This window comes from Schistocerca gregaria, chromosome 2 (assembly GCF_023897955.1).
Source record: "Schistocerca gregaria isolate iqSchGreg1 chromosome 2, iqSchGreg1.2, whole genome shotgun sequence".
Lineage (NCBI taxonomy): Eukaryota > Metazoa > Arthropoda > Insecta > Orthoptera > Acrididae > Schistocerca > Schistocerca gregaria.
In genome coordinates this window covers 475,011,898-475,027,292 of record NC_064921.1, presented here as the reverse complement: position 1 = coordinate 475,027,292, position 15,395 = coordinate 475,011,898, and the positions used below count along the sequence as shown (strand labels likewise).

Sequence of the window (15,395 nt, the reverse complement as noted above, 5' to 3'; positions counted from 1 at the left end):
CAAACTGTTTTAATCAAAATCAGGACATGATTGAATTTTGAATCATACAGCCATACTACTAAACAATGGAAAATCCAGGATGGAATAGTGGCAGTATAGTGGAGATGTTGAGTCATCGGCAGGCACAACAAATAAACTGCTAAACAAGTAAGCTTTCAGCAAAAAGACCTTCTTCTTCTGGTTTGGAAAACACACATTCACACAAAGACACCTCACACATGTTACCACTGTATCTGGCTGCCAGCAAACAAAATCATTGGCTTCATTTGTTCTCCATTCAGTAGTCCCACAAAATATTCTATACAGATTTGCTCTGCCTGTTAATTATTTCATTTAGAATATATATACTGTAACATCAGATACTATTCATCTGATTTGTGACAGTTTTTCTTTATATAACAGCTGAGGTGTAACTTTCTTAATGCACCCTCACTGGGAACATACTTTTTGGTACACTTCTCCAGATAACGGTTATTAATGGGAGTGTTGAGCTTGGAAGAGGAATATCACATGCAATAAATTTCCACTTTATTGTAAAAAAAATCATTATTACTTTTTGAACTCGAAAATGCCAGTTTCTCACTACACTGTTGCCACATTGTAGTTCACTATTCTTAGTATACATTGCACACCCCTTGTGGTGCTAAATGTGATTTTATTACCATTTTACAAATATTGTCTTGCTTACTCATTTTATATTATTATTATTATTTCTTTCTTATCTCAGACGTTATGTCTGGTCAAAAGTGGAAAGTGACGTGGACCTTGATCAAGCGTGACTTCCTTTTAACTGTATGGTATATGTTATATTGCATTTAGGAACTTTCGGGTAATATGTATCAATAATTACGGATTTCTGTAGTTGTATATATAAGTTTGGATGTAGTTGTATTGCATTGATGTACTTGTGGATATTGTGTGGTATGACTCCTGTAGTTGATAGTATAATTGGTATAATGTCAACTTTATCCTGATGCCACATATCCTTGACCTCCTCAGCCAGTTGGATGTATTTTTCAATTTTTTCTCCTGTTTTCTTTTGTATATTTGTTGTATTGGGTATGGATATTTCGATTAGTTGTGTTAGTTTCTTCTTTTTATTGGTGAGTATGATGTCAGGTTTGTTATGTGGTGTTGTTTTATCTGTTATAATGGTTCTGTTCCAGTATAATTTGTATTCATCATTCTCCAGTACATTTTGTGGTGCATACTTGTATGTGGGAACGTGTTGTTTTATAAGTTTATGTTGTAAGACAAGCTGTTGATGTATTATTTTTGCTACATTGTCATGTCTTCTGGGGTATTCTGTATTTGCTGGTATTGTGCATCCGCTTGTGATGTGATCTACTGTTTCTATTTGTTGTTTGCAAAGTCTGCATTTATCTGTTGTGGTATTGGGATCTTTAATAATATGCTTGCTGTAATATCTGATGTTTATTGTTTGATCCTGTATTGCAATCATGAATCCTTCCATCTCACTGTATATATTGCCTTTTCTTAGCCATGTGTTGGATGCGTCTTGATCGATGTGTGGCTGTGTTAGATGATACGGGTGCTTGCCATGTAGTGTTTTCTTTTTCCAATTAACTTTCTTCGTATCTGTTGATGTTATGTGATCTTAAGGGTTGTAGAATTGGTTATGAAATTGCAGTGGTGTAGCCGATGTATTTATATGAGTGATTGCTTTGCGTATTTTGCTAGTTTCTGCTCGTTCTAGAAAGAACTTTCTTAAATTGTCTAATGTAGGTTTTTTATGTCAATAAATCCCCTTCCTCCTTCCTTTCTGCTTAATGTGAATCTTTCTGTTGCTGAATGTATTCTATATTTGTGGCATTGTGATTGTGTAAGTGTATTGAGTGCTTCTAGGTCTGTGTTACTCCATTTCACTACTCCAAATGAGTAGGTCAATATTGGTATAGCATAAATATTTATAGCTTTTGTTTTGTTTCTTGCTGTCAATTCTGTTTTCAGTATTTTTGTTAGTCTTTATCTATATTTTTCTTTTAGTTCTTCTTTAATATTTGTATTATCTATTCCTATTTTTTGTCTGTATCCTAGATATTTATAGGCATCTGTTTTTTCCATCGCTTCTATGCAGTCGCTGTGGTTATCCAATATGTAATCTTCTTGTTTAGTGTGTTTTCCCTTGGCTATGCTATTTTTCTTACATTTGTCTGTTCCAAAAGCCATATTTATATCATTGCTGAATACTTCTGTTATCTTTAGTAATTGGTTGAGTTGTTGATTTGTTGCTGCCAGTAGTTTTAGATCATCCATGTATAGCAAATGTGTGATTTTGTGTGGGTATGTTCCAGTAATATTGTATCCATAATTTGTATTATTTAGCATGTTGGATAGTGGGTTCAGAGCAAGGCAGAACCAGAAAGGACTTAATGAGTCTCCTTGGTATATTCCACACTTAATCTGTATTGGCTGTGATGTGATATTATTTGAATTTGTTTGGATATTAAGTGTGGTTTTCCAATTTTTCATTACTATGTTTAGTAACTGTACCAATTTAGGATCTACTTTGTATATTTCCAATATTTGTAGTAACCATGAGTGGGGTACACTATCAAAAGCTTTTCGGTAATCACTGTATGCGTAGTGTAGCAACCTCTGTTTAGTTTTAGCTTGATATGTCACCTCTGCATCTATTATCAGTTGCTATTTACATCCTTGTGCTCCTTTGCATCAGCCTTTTTGTTCTTCATTTATAATTTTGTTCTGTGTTGTATGTGTCATTAATTTCTGTGTAATGACTGAAGTTAATATTTTGTATATTGTTGGTAGGCATGTTATGGGGCGGTATTTAGCTGGGTTTGCTGTGTCTGCTTGATCTTTAGGTTTCATATAAGTTATTCCATGTGTAAGTGTATCAGAGAATGTGTATATGTCTGCAATGTAACTGTTAAATAAATTAGTTAGATGTGAATGTGTTGAGGTGAACTTCTTTAGCCAAAAATTTGCTATTTTACCTTTTCCAGGGGCTTTCCAGTTGTGAGTAGAATTAATTGCTTTGGTGACTTCATGTTGCAAAATTATCACTTCAGGCATTTGTGGTATCATCTTGTATGTGTCTGTTCCTGCTTCTATCCACCGTGCATGCCTGTTATGTTGTAGCGGGTTTGACCAAATGTTGCTCCAGAAGTGTTCCATGTCTGTTATGTTAGGTGGATTGTCTATTTTAATGTGTGTGTTTTCTATTGTCTGGCAAAATTTCTTTTGGTTTGTGTTGAATGTTTGGTTTTGTTTCCTTCTATTTTCACTTTTTTTGTATCTTCTAAGTCGTTTGGCCAATGCTTGTAATTTCTGCTTCTTTTCATCTAATTGCTCTATCGCTCCTTGTTGTGAGATTTTAGCTAACCTTTTTCGTTTTTTGTCTGATATTTCTTTTCTTATGAATTGTGTTAGCTGTCCAATGTCTTTTCTCAGTTTTTCTATTCTTATCTGTAGTCTGTGTTGCCATGCTGGTTTTGTGGGTTTCTTCTGTGTGTTGGTTGGTTCTGATCTCTGCCTAGTGTGTATATTTAGTGTAGTGAGAGCTCCTATATAAACCAGTAGTTGTAACTCTTGCATAGTTGTGTTTTCATTTATTTTGTTGTGTATGATTGTGTTGATAGTTTTTATTGTTGTTTTGACTTGTGGGTTATTTGGTGGTCTATGCAAGAATGGTCTAATGTCTGTATTTGTGTCTTTGTATTCTATATATGTCAGCTGAAATTTTTCTTCTATATCTATTGTTATTATTATTATTATTATTAGAAAAAATGGATTGTTATTGATGACTATGTGATAATGGTGTCTTACATTAGGAAATTATATTTATTTCATCAGCTATATGTTAAAGTGTCAAAACATTTATGCAGAAAGTATTAAGGTACCTTTTCTGCTACTGTAGGACTGACAGTTGATATGTAAACAATAAGCTTTACAATAGAAATAAATCATCAAAAAATTAAGCTTATTTCAAAATAGCTTTCCTCTCTTATTGTGGGGATGGTGACAAGGAGACTGGAGATGAGTTTTTAGGCTTGTTGTTGTTGTTGTTGTTGTGGTCTTCAGTCCTGAGACTGGTTTGATGCAGCTCTCCATCCTACTCTATCCTCTGCAAGCTTCTTCATCTCCCAGTACCTACTGCAACCTACATCCTTCTGAATCTGCTTGGTGTATTGATCTCTTGGTCTCCCTCTATGATTTTTACCCTCCACGCTGCCCTCCAATACTAAATTGATGATCCCTTGATGCCTCAGAACATGTCCTACCAACCGATCCCTTCTTCTGGTCAAGTTGTGCCACAAACTCCTCTTCTCCCCAATCCTATTCAATACTTCCTCATTAGTTATGCGACCTACCCATCTAATCTTCAGCATTCTCCTCTAGCACCTCATTTCGAAAGCTTCTATTCTCTTCTTGTCTAAACTATTTATCGTCCATGTTTCACTTCCATGCATGGCTACACTCCATACAAATACTTTCAGAAAAGACTTCCTGACACTTAAATCTATACTCGATGTTAACAAATTTCTCTTCTTCAGAAATGCTTTCCTTGAAATTGCCAGTCTACATTTTATATCCTCTCTACTTCGACCATCATCAGTTATTTTCCTCCCCAAATACCAAAACTCCTTTACTACTTTAAGTGTCTCATTTCCTAATCTAATTCCCTCAGCATCACCCAACTTAATTCGACTACATTCCATTATCCTCGTTTTGCTTTTGTTGATGTTCATCTTATATACTCCTCTCAAGACACTGTCCATTCCATTCAACTGCTCTTCCAAGTCCTTTACTGTCTTTGACAGAATTACAGTGTCATCGGCGAACCTCAAAGTTTTTATTTCTTCTCCATGAATTTTAATACCTACTCCGAATTTTTCTTTTGTTTCCTTTACTGCTTGCTCAATATACAGATTAAATAACATTGGTGAGAGGCTACAATCCTGTCTCACTCCCTTCCCAACCACTGCTTCCCTTTCATGTCCCTCGACTCTTATAACTGCCATCTGTTTTCTGTACAAATTGTAAATAGCCTTTCGATCCATGTATTTTACCCTTGCCACCTTTAGAATTTGAAAGAGAGTATTCCAATCAACATTGTCAAAAGCTTTCTCCAAGTCTACAAATGCTAGAAAAGTAGGTTTGCCTTATCTTAATCTTTCTTCTAAGATAAGTCGTAAGGTCAGTATTGCCTCACGTGTTCCAGTATTTCTACGGAATCCAAACTGATCTTCCCCGAGCTCAGCTTCTACTAGTTTTTCCATTCATGTGTAAAGAATTTGTGTTAGTATTTTGCAGCTGTGGCTTATTAAACTGATAGTTCAGTAATTTTCACACCTGTCAACACCTGCTTTCTTTGGGATTTGAATTATTATATTCTTCTTTCATGATTCTTAAACTAATTGTTAGCTATGATTAAGTTGTGCTCTGTGCAAAATTCTACCAAGCGGCTTCCTCTTTCATTTCTTAGCCCCAATCCACCTACTACATTTCCTTCTCTCCCTTTTCCTACACTCGAATTCCAGTCACCCATGACTATTAAATTTTCATCTCTCTTCACTATCTGAATAATTTCTTTTATTTCATCATACATTTCTTCAATTTCTTTGTCATCTGCAGAGCTAGTTGGCATATAAACTTGTACTACTGTAGTAGGTGTGGGCTTCATGTCTATCTTGGCCACAATCATGCGTTCACTATGCTGTTTGTAGTAGCTTACCACATTCCTATTTTCCTATTCATTATTAAACCTACTGCTGCATTACCCCTTTTTGATTTTGAGTTTATAACCCTGTAGTCACCTGACCAAAAGTCTTGTTCCTCCTGCCACTGAACTTCACTAATTCCTACTATATCTAACTTTAACCTATCCATTTCCCTTTTTAAATTTTCTAACCTATCTGCCCGATTAAGGGATCTGACATTCCACACTCCGATCCGTAGAACACCAGTTTTCTTTCTCCTGATAACGACATCCTCTTGAGTAGTCCCAGCCTGGAGATCTGAATGGGGGACTATTTTACCTCTAGAATATTTTACCCAAGAGGACACCATCATCATTTAATCATACAGTAAAGCTGCATGCCCTCGGGAAAAATTACGGCCATAGTTTCCCCTTGCTTTCAGCCGTTTGCAGTACGAGCACAGCAAGGCCGTTTTGGTTATTGTTACAAGGCCAGATCAGTCAATCATTCAGACTGTTGCCCTTGCAACTACTGAAAAGGCTGCTGCCCCTTTTCAGGAACCACACGTTTTTCTGGCCTCTCAACAGATACCTCTCCGTTGTAGTTGCACCTACGGTATGGCTATATGTATCACAGAGACACGCAAGCCTCCCCACCAACAGCAAGGTCCATGGTTCATGGGGGGCTTAAAAATGCTAAACAGGGTGTCCAGTGAGACTAAATAGCCCCAGTAGAGATGTATGCCTATTTCAAATGAAGAAACTGAAATGTAGGTATAACCTCAAGGGCATGAGAAATTATTTAGAATGCTATGAAGCACACATTTATGGTATAATCAAGAAGAAAGATACTCAAATGGGACATGTTTCATGGCATGGGTTGGGCAAGAAATAAAGAAAACGTAAATGAAGCATGAAATCGCTGATATTTGAAACTGATATTTTATGAGGTTATTCAAATTTTTGGAATAACTCTTCTGTGCCAGGTCCAGTGGGATATACATCTCTTACTATTTTTTGAAAACCAAAATGTGAACATTTGGGTACATGTCTTCCACAAGAAACTTTTTCAAGCCAAAGCATTCAGCAGTGGGTCACAAAGAAAGGGCAAACAAAATCTATCATGAAAGAGTTAAAGAAGTGAAAGAAGAAGAAATGATACAATAGGTGCTGGTGTCGAAAAAAGGTGCTACAAAATCACAATCAGGGATGTTTATATTTATTTCATGATAAATCATTTACAACCATTTAAACAGTGCAAAAAATTAAAGTGCAACACCTAAAGATCTAAGTCCAGCCATAAGGTACAAACATTAGTGTGAACAGAGGAATAATGACATTTGATACTAGAGGTGTGAAAGCTGGTAAGTCACATGCGAATAAGTCACATTTCATGTTTGTCTGTAACAGTGACAAGGTATGAATTTTTTGCAATGCATGGGACCTCTTGGCAGTGAAGAGAACTTCCAGGCAGGGTGACATTCTAATATCAAAAATATTTATGTAACATAAGGCATCCTGCAGTACATATACACTGTGTGGTTAACATTGGACAGCCAATCAAAACCCAATCACTGAATCATAAAGGTAGCAAAGTAAAAATAAAAATTGTGCATCCAATCACATTGAATTGCATTCTATAAGAAAACAGCACATGTGAGAAGAAAGTCAAGATAAGCAAGCACAGGACAGAAACATATTGTAAGAAGTGAACTTGAAGGAAACCTTTGTGCTGTAAATGCAAACAAAATTTAGTGGAAGAATTATGGATAAACAATCTTATAGGCCACTGATGTTATGTTCCATAGCAAATTCATTATTTCGTTGATCTGTCTCATCTGTTTACAGCCATTAATGTTGTTGTTGGCAAAGTGTCAGATAAAAAAGCAAAAAAATTGGGCTAAACTAAGGCGTTAGTTGATATTTCACTTGAGATTTCATAAATTACTCCTTTCCGTAACTGAGGTTTCATTGGTGTTGCAGCAGAAGTAAATCTGTAGCGCACACACGCACACACACACACACACACACACACACACACACACACACACACACAAATGCCAAAACTGCTATTTACTAACATCTACTATTATCTCCCCCATTATACTAGATCTCATTTCTCTTTTTTGTATCGTTATTTTACAGGAGGGTGTATATGTGCATGGTCTATTTCTTGAAGGTTGTGGCTGGAACAAAAGAGCTGTAAAACTAGTTGAGTCTCGCCCAAAACAGTTGTTTGTCAGTATGCCAGTAGTCCATGTGTTTGCAATTAACAGCACAGCACCTAAGGATCCTAAACTGTATATGGTAAGTAATTGATTATTAGCATGACTTTCCTGGTAATGAGTGTCATCATATATAATCGGAAAATTTTGTATGTAATAAAGTGAGTGAAATTAATTACAAAAAGTTACACTGAGTAATAAGTGGCACTGAATCTGCACAGTCTCAGTTCTCAACTTTTGAGTCCCCATCATCCATCAGTCACCAAGCTCAGCAATATTTTCTGCCTTGTTTATGTTACTCACAGTGAAATTTTTCGTTTTTCTTTCTGCCATCCCCAAATTGGTACTACTGCATGAAAAAAAGAGTTTGTGTAATTTGGGCTCCATAATAAAAGGAGGCACCAGTTCCTAAATGAAGACTCACATAAAAAATCTCATTTACTTTTTATCTAAAACTATTACACAAAAGCAGCTGATTAAAATTAATTATTAAATTTATTGTAATAACTTTAAACATACAATCTAAAACATTACTGCATACAATGTTTGTGAAGGAAATATGATGAAAAAAATTAACTTTTTTTTGAAGATCCTAATTCTTTCAAAAAAATCTTTTTTATACCCCACAAACTGATGGCAATATTAGATATACTTTACAAAATGCCACCTTCACCTTCTTCTGCCAGATCATTTGTGACTTGCAGTTTATTGACCAAGAGTAGGGCACTGACAAAATCTTAATTTTTTTGTGCCACTGTGAAAGATTTTCCTTAAGGCGAGTACATACATCATATACCCACAGTGTTAAATGTGCAATATTGTTGACCCATTATCTCAGAACCTGTGACAGATAGAGATCTGCAATTTTTGGGATGTATAGTATCACTCATTTTCTGATTACTGAACCAGAATCAAAATGTACAGAGAAATAATTAGCTAGTTATAATTTTTTAAAAACATTGTTCAATATTTTCTTTTAAAAGTCCACTTTTTCTTCTGTAAGTAAAAACCTGTTAGAGGTAGAGATGTTTTGGGAGGTTCTGTAGCTGTAGTATACTAAGTGGTAACATAATGTAAAATTAGAGATACAGGTCAAATAATTTTAAAAATGTCATTTCCGGCAAATCAAGTTCAAACATATTATTTGACGTCAACTTACACATGGAGGCATGCCAGCTTCTAGAAACAGCCAGGCCCATAACAAGCATTATCTGGATCCTGTTCTTTACTATCCTGCAAACCTATAAGCTTCCTTCTTTTCCTGCCTCTTGCTTCTTTAGTCATTTCCTCTGCTGCACGCTGGGCTTTCATGATCCTAAGTCGATTCATTCGCTGAAAGGCTTGCAGTGTGTTAGCACTTGGAGTGATACCAAGTTCCTCTAGTACCCCAATTCTTTCCTTTACACCATCATTAAATTTTATCACAGCATCACAAACACCCAAGCATAGAGATTTCCTTCCTACAAAGACATTTTTTAGTATGCGGGTCCAAATTACATTACTGAAAGATTCATTCGGGTCTTGTGTTCGATCGTGGAAACATTTGGAAAGAAGGTCAGGATGAGCTAATTCTCTATATATTGGTTTAATAGTTTCCATCACTGCAGATGGTATGCTATTTTTGCGCCTAAATTGTTCCCCGCTACCTGCTGTCTGAGCTTTGTGGTACTTGCACCATGCAAAAAAGGGCAGCTCGTTTTGTATTATCACGTTATAGGGGAGAGAGTGTGGTAAATATGATACACGAGTTGGGAAGGAAGTCATTACAGCATAGACTATTTTCGTCGCGGCGAGACGTTTTTACGAAATTTCAGTCACCAACTTTCTCTTCCGAATGCGAAAATATTTTGTTGAGCCCAACCTACATAGGTAGGAATGATCATCAAAATAAAATAAGAGAAATCAGAGCTCGAACAGAAAGGTTTAAGTGTTCGTTTTTCCCGCTCGCTGTTCGGGAGTGGAATAGTAGAGAGATAGTATGATTGTGGTTCATTGAACCCTCTGCCAAGCACTTAAATGTGAATTGCAGAGTAGTCATGTAGATGTAGATGTAGATGTAGATGAATCAGCACCAGGTGGACAAAGACCATATTTAGGTGTTTCATCAGTGGAAGATTTGTGGAAGAATGTAGCCCACACTGCTTGTTTCGTCCCTTGTAGGTCATGTGTATTGTTTCTTATTGCCATTCCATAATAATGGTGGAGTTCATCAATGTTTTAGTCTGTAAGTCTTCCTTTACCATTCTGTCTTTCCATCTGATACCTTCTCTTTTCCTTTTGTCTGCTTCAATTTTCGGAGACATGTTCCCATACATATTTTAATGTGGCCCACACATTCAATCTTATCAATCTCCTTATTACCATAAGCTTGGCTTTCCACTACTGATTTGTAAGCTTTGAATCACCACAGCCCCAAGTACTCAGTGTAACACACACCTCTCTTCTGTTGTGAACGTCTGAACATAGAAACAACTGCAGTAGCCTCCATACCCCCACTAGTTCCCTCATAATTCTTAGCACAATTTGTTTTATGGCTTTCACTTGTTTCATCAACTGATTTACACTGATGACAGTATTTAGTTAGCACTTTAATGTCTAAAACTTTGCCGGTGTCAACACTAGTGACAGTTGCAACTGCATTTTTTGATGTGTAACCTCTCTTCTGCCATGTGCCATCAACTGCCACAGATAAGTCTGTTGTGCTATTTAATTCTACTGCTTCTTTAGCAGCAGCTTTCATAGAAGCCACAGCAACAGATTTGACACATTCGCCAATTACTTCTGTGTACTTACTTGATCTGGTTGGTGTGTTTGGCAAGTTCAGCATAGCACATAATACTTCAGCTGCAGCCAATCCTTTCCCAATGCACTTCATTCCATACAGGAATCCAACATTGCTCTCAAACAAGTCATTCTTGCACTTTTCAGAAGTCCAAAATGATGTCGAGAGCCTGCAAACTTAGCACTGAATATCGAGTTTGTTAGCCAGTCCAGTCCTTGCAGATGAGTCCTCAGAGATGCTAATTTGCCCACCACAAACCTTACATGACACAGCATCTTGCAAAACTTGTCCTAACACACTCAAATATAAAAGAACATAAGCTAAACTATTTTTATCTTTGCCAATAAATAAATCCTCATGGTCTCCAAGTTTCCTCTTCGAAGCACTAGTAGGCATGTCCTTATCACGGGTCTGTGAAAAACCTATTTCAGAATCAACACTGGATTCAGATTTTGTGATATGCTGATTTCTATGGAAATGTTGCTTCTTAAAACAACCCCTTCTTTTCGTCATGTTGAAAAGAGGTATAAGAGCGTATAATAACACACCAAACCACTATGGTTTCAGTTCAAAACTTATGAAACACAACAACCACAAAGTAAATAAACAAAATGCATGTGCTATACCACCATTTCTGTTTACACAGTGCATCCAACCTCTTAACACAAACATTAACATGATTTCAAAGAATAAATACCTGAAAACCACAGCCTTCTAGATTGAATAGTTCAAGAGATAGAGATACTTAGGCAAGTCAGTGCAGAACTTCTGGATAATTTTACACATGCGCTATTAACTTTGAAATGATAAAAACTACACTTCCAATTGGAATTTTTCGACAAATATTGCATCAAATTATTCAGGAGGGATCAAATATTAATAAGAGATGATAATTCGAAAATGTCACTTTTTGACCAATTCCGCCATACATACTCCCCTTAAAGAACTCAATCACTCAGGTCAGATCCAGCAAAATAAAACTGCAGTAGTCTTCTTTTATTAATAACTGGCTGATCAATCCCATTATTGACTATTTCTGTGAATTGATCAATTCCTACTTGAACTCTATTAGTTTTTCCTTCTGATGGTTCCCCCTAATGCTCAAATGTATTGAACATTTTGATTTTTGAATCAGAAGACAAATTAGGACCAAAGATGCAAAAACGGAAGATTTAGGAGACAGGAACAATAGACATTTTTTCCATTTTTGGAAAGCCTCACAAGAGACATCACAATCGACAGTTTGATATTTATAAAGCTGCAAAATAATGCTGAAATCTATATATGGCACTTTGGCTGTGGAAGAGGCAGAGAACCACAATAGATGTACACAATGACAGGAAAATACAAATATCATAAACTGTGATGATAATTCAAATTCATCATGGAACACAAACATTTTCAAATAACAAATGCCTTTCACATTCCACCCTGATAGATAGTCTCTGGAGTATGGAAAGAAACTCCATGAGATACTGCTTTGCCAAGAAAAATCACAATAAACTCTAAAAATTATGTATAACGCTCTCAAGATTGCTGTTATCTTGAAGTATCCAGATCAAAATCAAGTGTTCAAGACACATTGACCTGACCCAAGTATTCCTTGTCTTTTCCATACTTAATTGCAATGGAATTTATTCACATCATTTCCAGACCATTTTTAAATCTTTTTAAGATTACTATAGCCCATCTTCCTCTCAAAAACACTTAAGAGGATAATTTCATATGGATAATGCCTGCCATACCACATGGATAGTAGCTATCAGAATATGAACTACTTCCCTGTGACTAAGCCCACAACGGCAGCAGCAAACTTTGGGGTCATTACTGTTTGATGATGTTTTCTCATTTTACTTGAGGCAATGGAATTTTGTGTCAGTGTTATCAGTGTTCCCATACCTACCTCAAACACAAGTAACTCTGATTCAACACTACATGAATCTGTCACCAATTCACCAATTGCTGAGATGAAAAAATGATTAAAAAGATTCGAAGAACAGCCAGTTAAATGACCAAAATATGAGCAAAGTCATCAGCACAGAATGAGGAATTGATTTTTATTTTATTTTATATTCTAATATATCTATGTCATGAATTTATAAATAAATTATTTACCAAATTGTTGGATTTCATATTTGCTTTGCTCTCAGCTCTTCACTCTTTCTCAAGCTGCTGAGTGATTCCATGCATGAAACATAGTCATCTTTCTAACCACTGGGAAAGTGATGATATGGATCACAAAAGCAGAAGTAGAGCATGCCACATCATCAAATACAAAGGCACCAGGTCCTGACAAAATGCACAATGTAGTACTAAAGCACCCGAAGGTTAAACAGTATCTATCGAAACAGAATCTTACCACATGACTGACTTAAACCTTTGTTTGTACCACTTCCCAAAACACACAATGCAAAGTGTTGCAATCATTGCGGAATAATCAGTTTAACGAGTAGCACCCTCAAATTATTCCTTAAAATACTGCATTTCAGAATATCTTGTAATTGTGATGAGAGCATTGGAGACTCTGGATCCAGGAGTTGTGTTGGGACTCAGGGAGCATTCAGGTATTGACTCAAAAGCTTCTTGATGTTTATGTCAATGTTTATGCTTATTTCATTGATTATGGGAAAGCCATTGACACTATCCAGCATGGCAAACTAATGTGCAAACTTTGGTGAACTGGGGCTAGATGGTTGTGACATCCAGTTGATTGGGAATGTCTATTGGAACCAAAGTGCTGGTGTGTGTACAGTGGTCAGCTACGCGAGGTACTGATTACGAAAGAAGTTACCCCATTACTTTTCAACATCTGCTATGAAAAGATTTTCTGAGGGGCTCTTGATGGAAACTATCAAGCAGTGGTGGCTAATGGAGTTAATATAAGCTGATAACACTGTTTTACTTGCAACCAGGATGGCATATCTGCAAGAATTATAAACTCCGTTGCCAAAGGGAGCAATACAGAGAGGATATGTTTACATGTCAAGAAGACAAAATGGATGGTTGTCAGCAGAAATTGAAATGAAATTCAATAACTGTTACACCCAGTAACAGTAGGATTGAAAGAATGTCATCATATAAATATTTGACATGTAAAATCAACAGTTACTGGGACTTTTCTCAGTAAATTTGCTGCAGTATTGAACAGGCTAGAAGCACTTTTCAGGAACTGACAAAATTCTGAAGGCCATGACATAAGTATTACACTTCTCACTTGACTACTTTGATGTGACATGTTCAGTATCCTACTCGCTTTGGAGTGGAGTCATGGACACTTACTGCAGTATTAGGTACAAAACTGGAGGCATTTGAAGTATTGGTGTTTTAAAGGATATCAATAATACCATGAATAGATAATATCACAAATGTGGCAGCTCTACAGTGTATAAACAAAGATTTAGAAATTCTCAGCACCATCAGGACAAGAAAACTCTAATACTTTGTCCATATAATGTGGAACAAGGAATGCAACTTGCTGCAAGTAATCTTCAAAGGAAATATAGATAGCATACATGGTCCAAGACATACATCTTGGCTAAAGAACCTAGGGCAGTGATTTGAACTGAGCGCAGAAAACCTGTTTGGAAAAGCCATGGATAAACAACAGATCGTGTTACTGATTGTCAATGTTCTTGGAGGATGAGGCAATTAAAGAAGCAGATGGAAAACTGTTCTTCAGTAGTAATGATATTTAAAACATTAGCATTGCAATGTCGCAAATGTGTTCAAGTTTTTGAACAGTATCATTTATTTCCATTTATGTGTGTCTTAACAGTCTACCAGCACGTTTTTGTAGTTGCTCCATTTTTAATACAAAGCTTCTAATTTTGGTATTCAGTTTCTCTACCCATGTTGGAATTTGTGTTTTTTCCCAACAGATCGTCACTTTCCTCACAACTGGTGTGACATTTCAATGCAGACAAAACTATCAATCTCATACTTCAGTTTCTCTAAGGCTTCTGATTCCTAGGCACACATTTCTGTCAAATGATGCATATTTCAGTTTTGAAAAGTCAGCATTGCATGTACCTACCAAGTAACTATCTAGATGTTATGAATACTAGTAGGAAAAGAAATCCCCTTGTTGTAACTTTAATAGAGACCAACAATTTGTTGGAGGTTCTAAAATGGAGAAACATATTGTGAAATATAAGGTTGACACAACAGGAAACAACTAACTGGACACAAATATTAAAATAATGTTGAAAAAGGAAGTTCCATACAAGCTGTACATAAAAGCAGACCATAATGATTATGCCTATGTCAATGTGGACCTGCAAAAGAAGCAGCATGGAAGACCTTGTAACTCAAACTTTTGTGGACTCTTTGAACCCTTCCTCAAGAGAATGGCATATCTAAACCTACACTTGAAGATCTGAAATCTATGTTGCACTTGATACCCCGTAATGCCAACCATGTTTATCATTCTCTTATCTGAGATGATCAAGTCATCAATGACATCAAAAGATTTAATAGTGTAGTTGATTTTGAAGAAGATATGCAATGATGTCAAAAAGGTTGCATAAGGCGTGAGCAGAATATTTGGTTGAACATGTGTTTCATGTTACATCTCTCCGTATTGTATTTACTTTAGTATGAAAGAAATAAATACTGCTGTGAAATGTTTATATATGTGTTTGTTACTATCGCCAACATCAGAATAGTCACAATTTGCTGTTGCTGACCCACAATAATAGTTTGCTAA

General features: G+C 36.2%; 1 protein-coding gene across 1 annotated transcript in view; it reads left to right on the top strand.

Annotated features, from left to right (window-relative positions):
- LOC126335843 (dynein axonemal heavy chain 8-like) overlaps positions 1-15,395 on the top strand; it is a gene marked incomplete at its 5' end in the record, with an annotated part of 446,097 nt that overhangs the window by 428,833 nt on the left and 1,869 nt on the right. Inside the window, one exon of the mRNA XM_049999312.1 lies at positions 7,829-7,990. Coding sequence (XP_049855269.1) covers positions 7,829-7,990 — 162 coding nt within the window. The remainder of the gene's footprint in view (positions 1-7,828; positions 7,991-15,395) is intronic.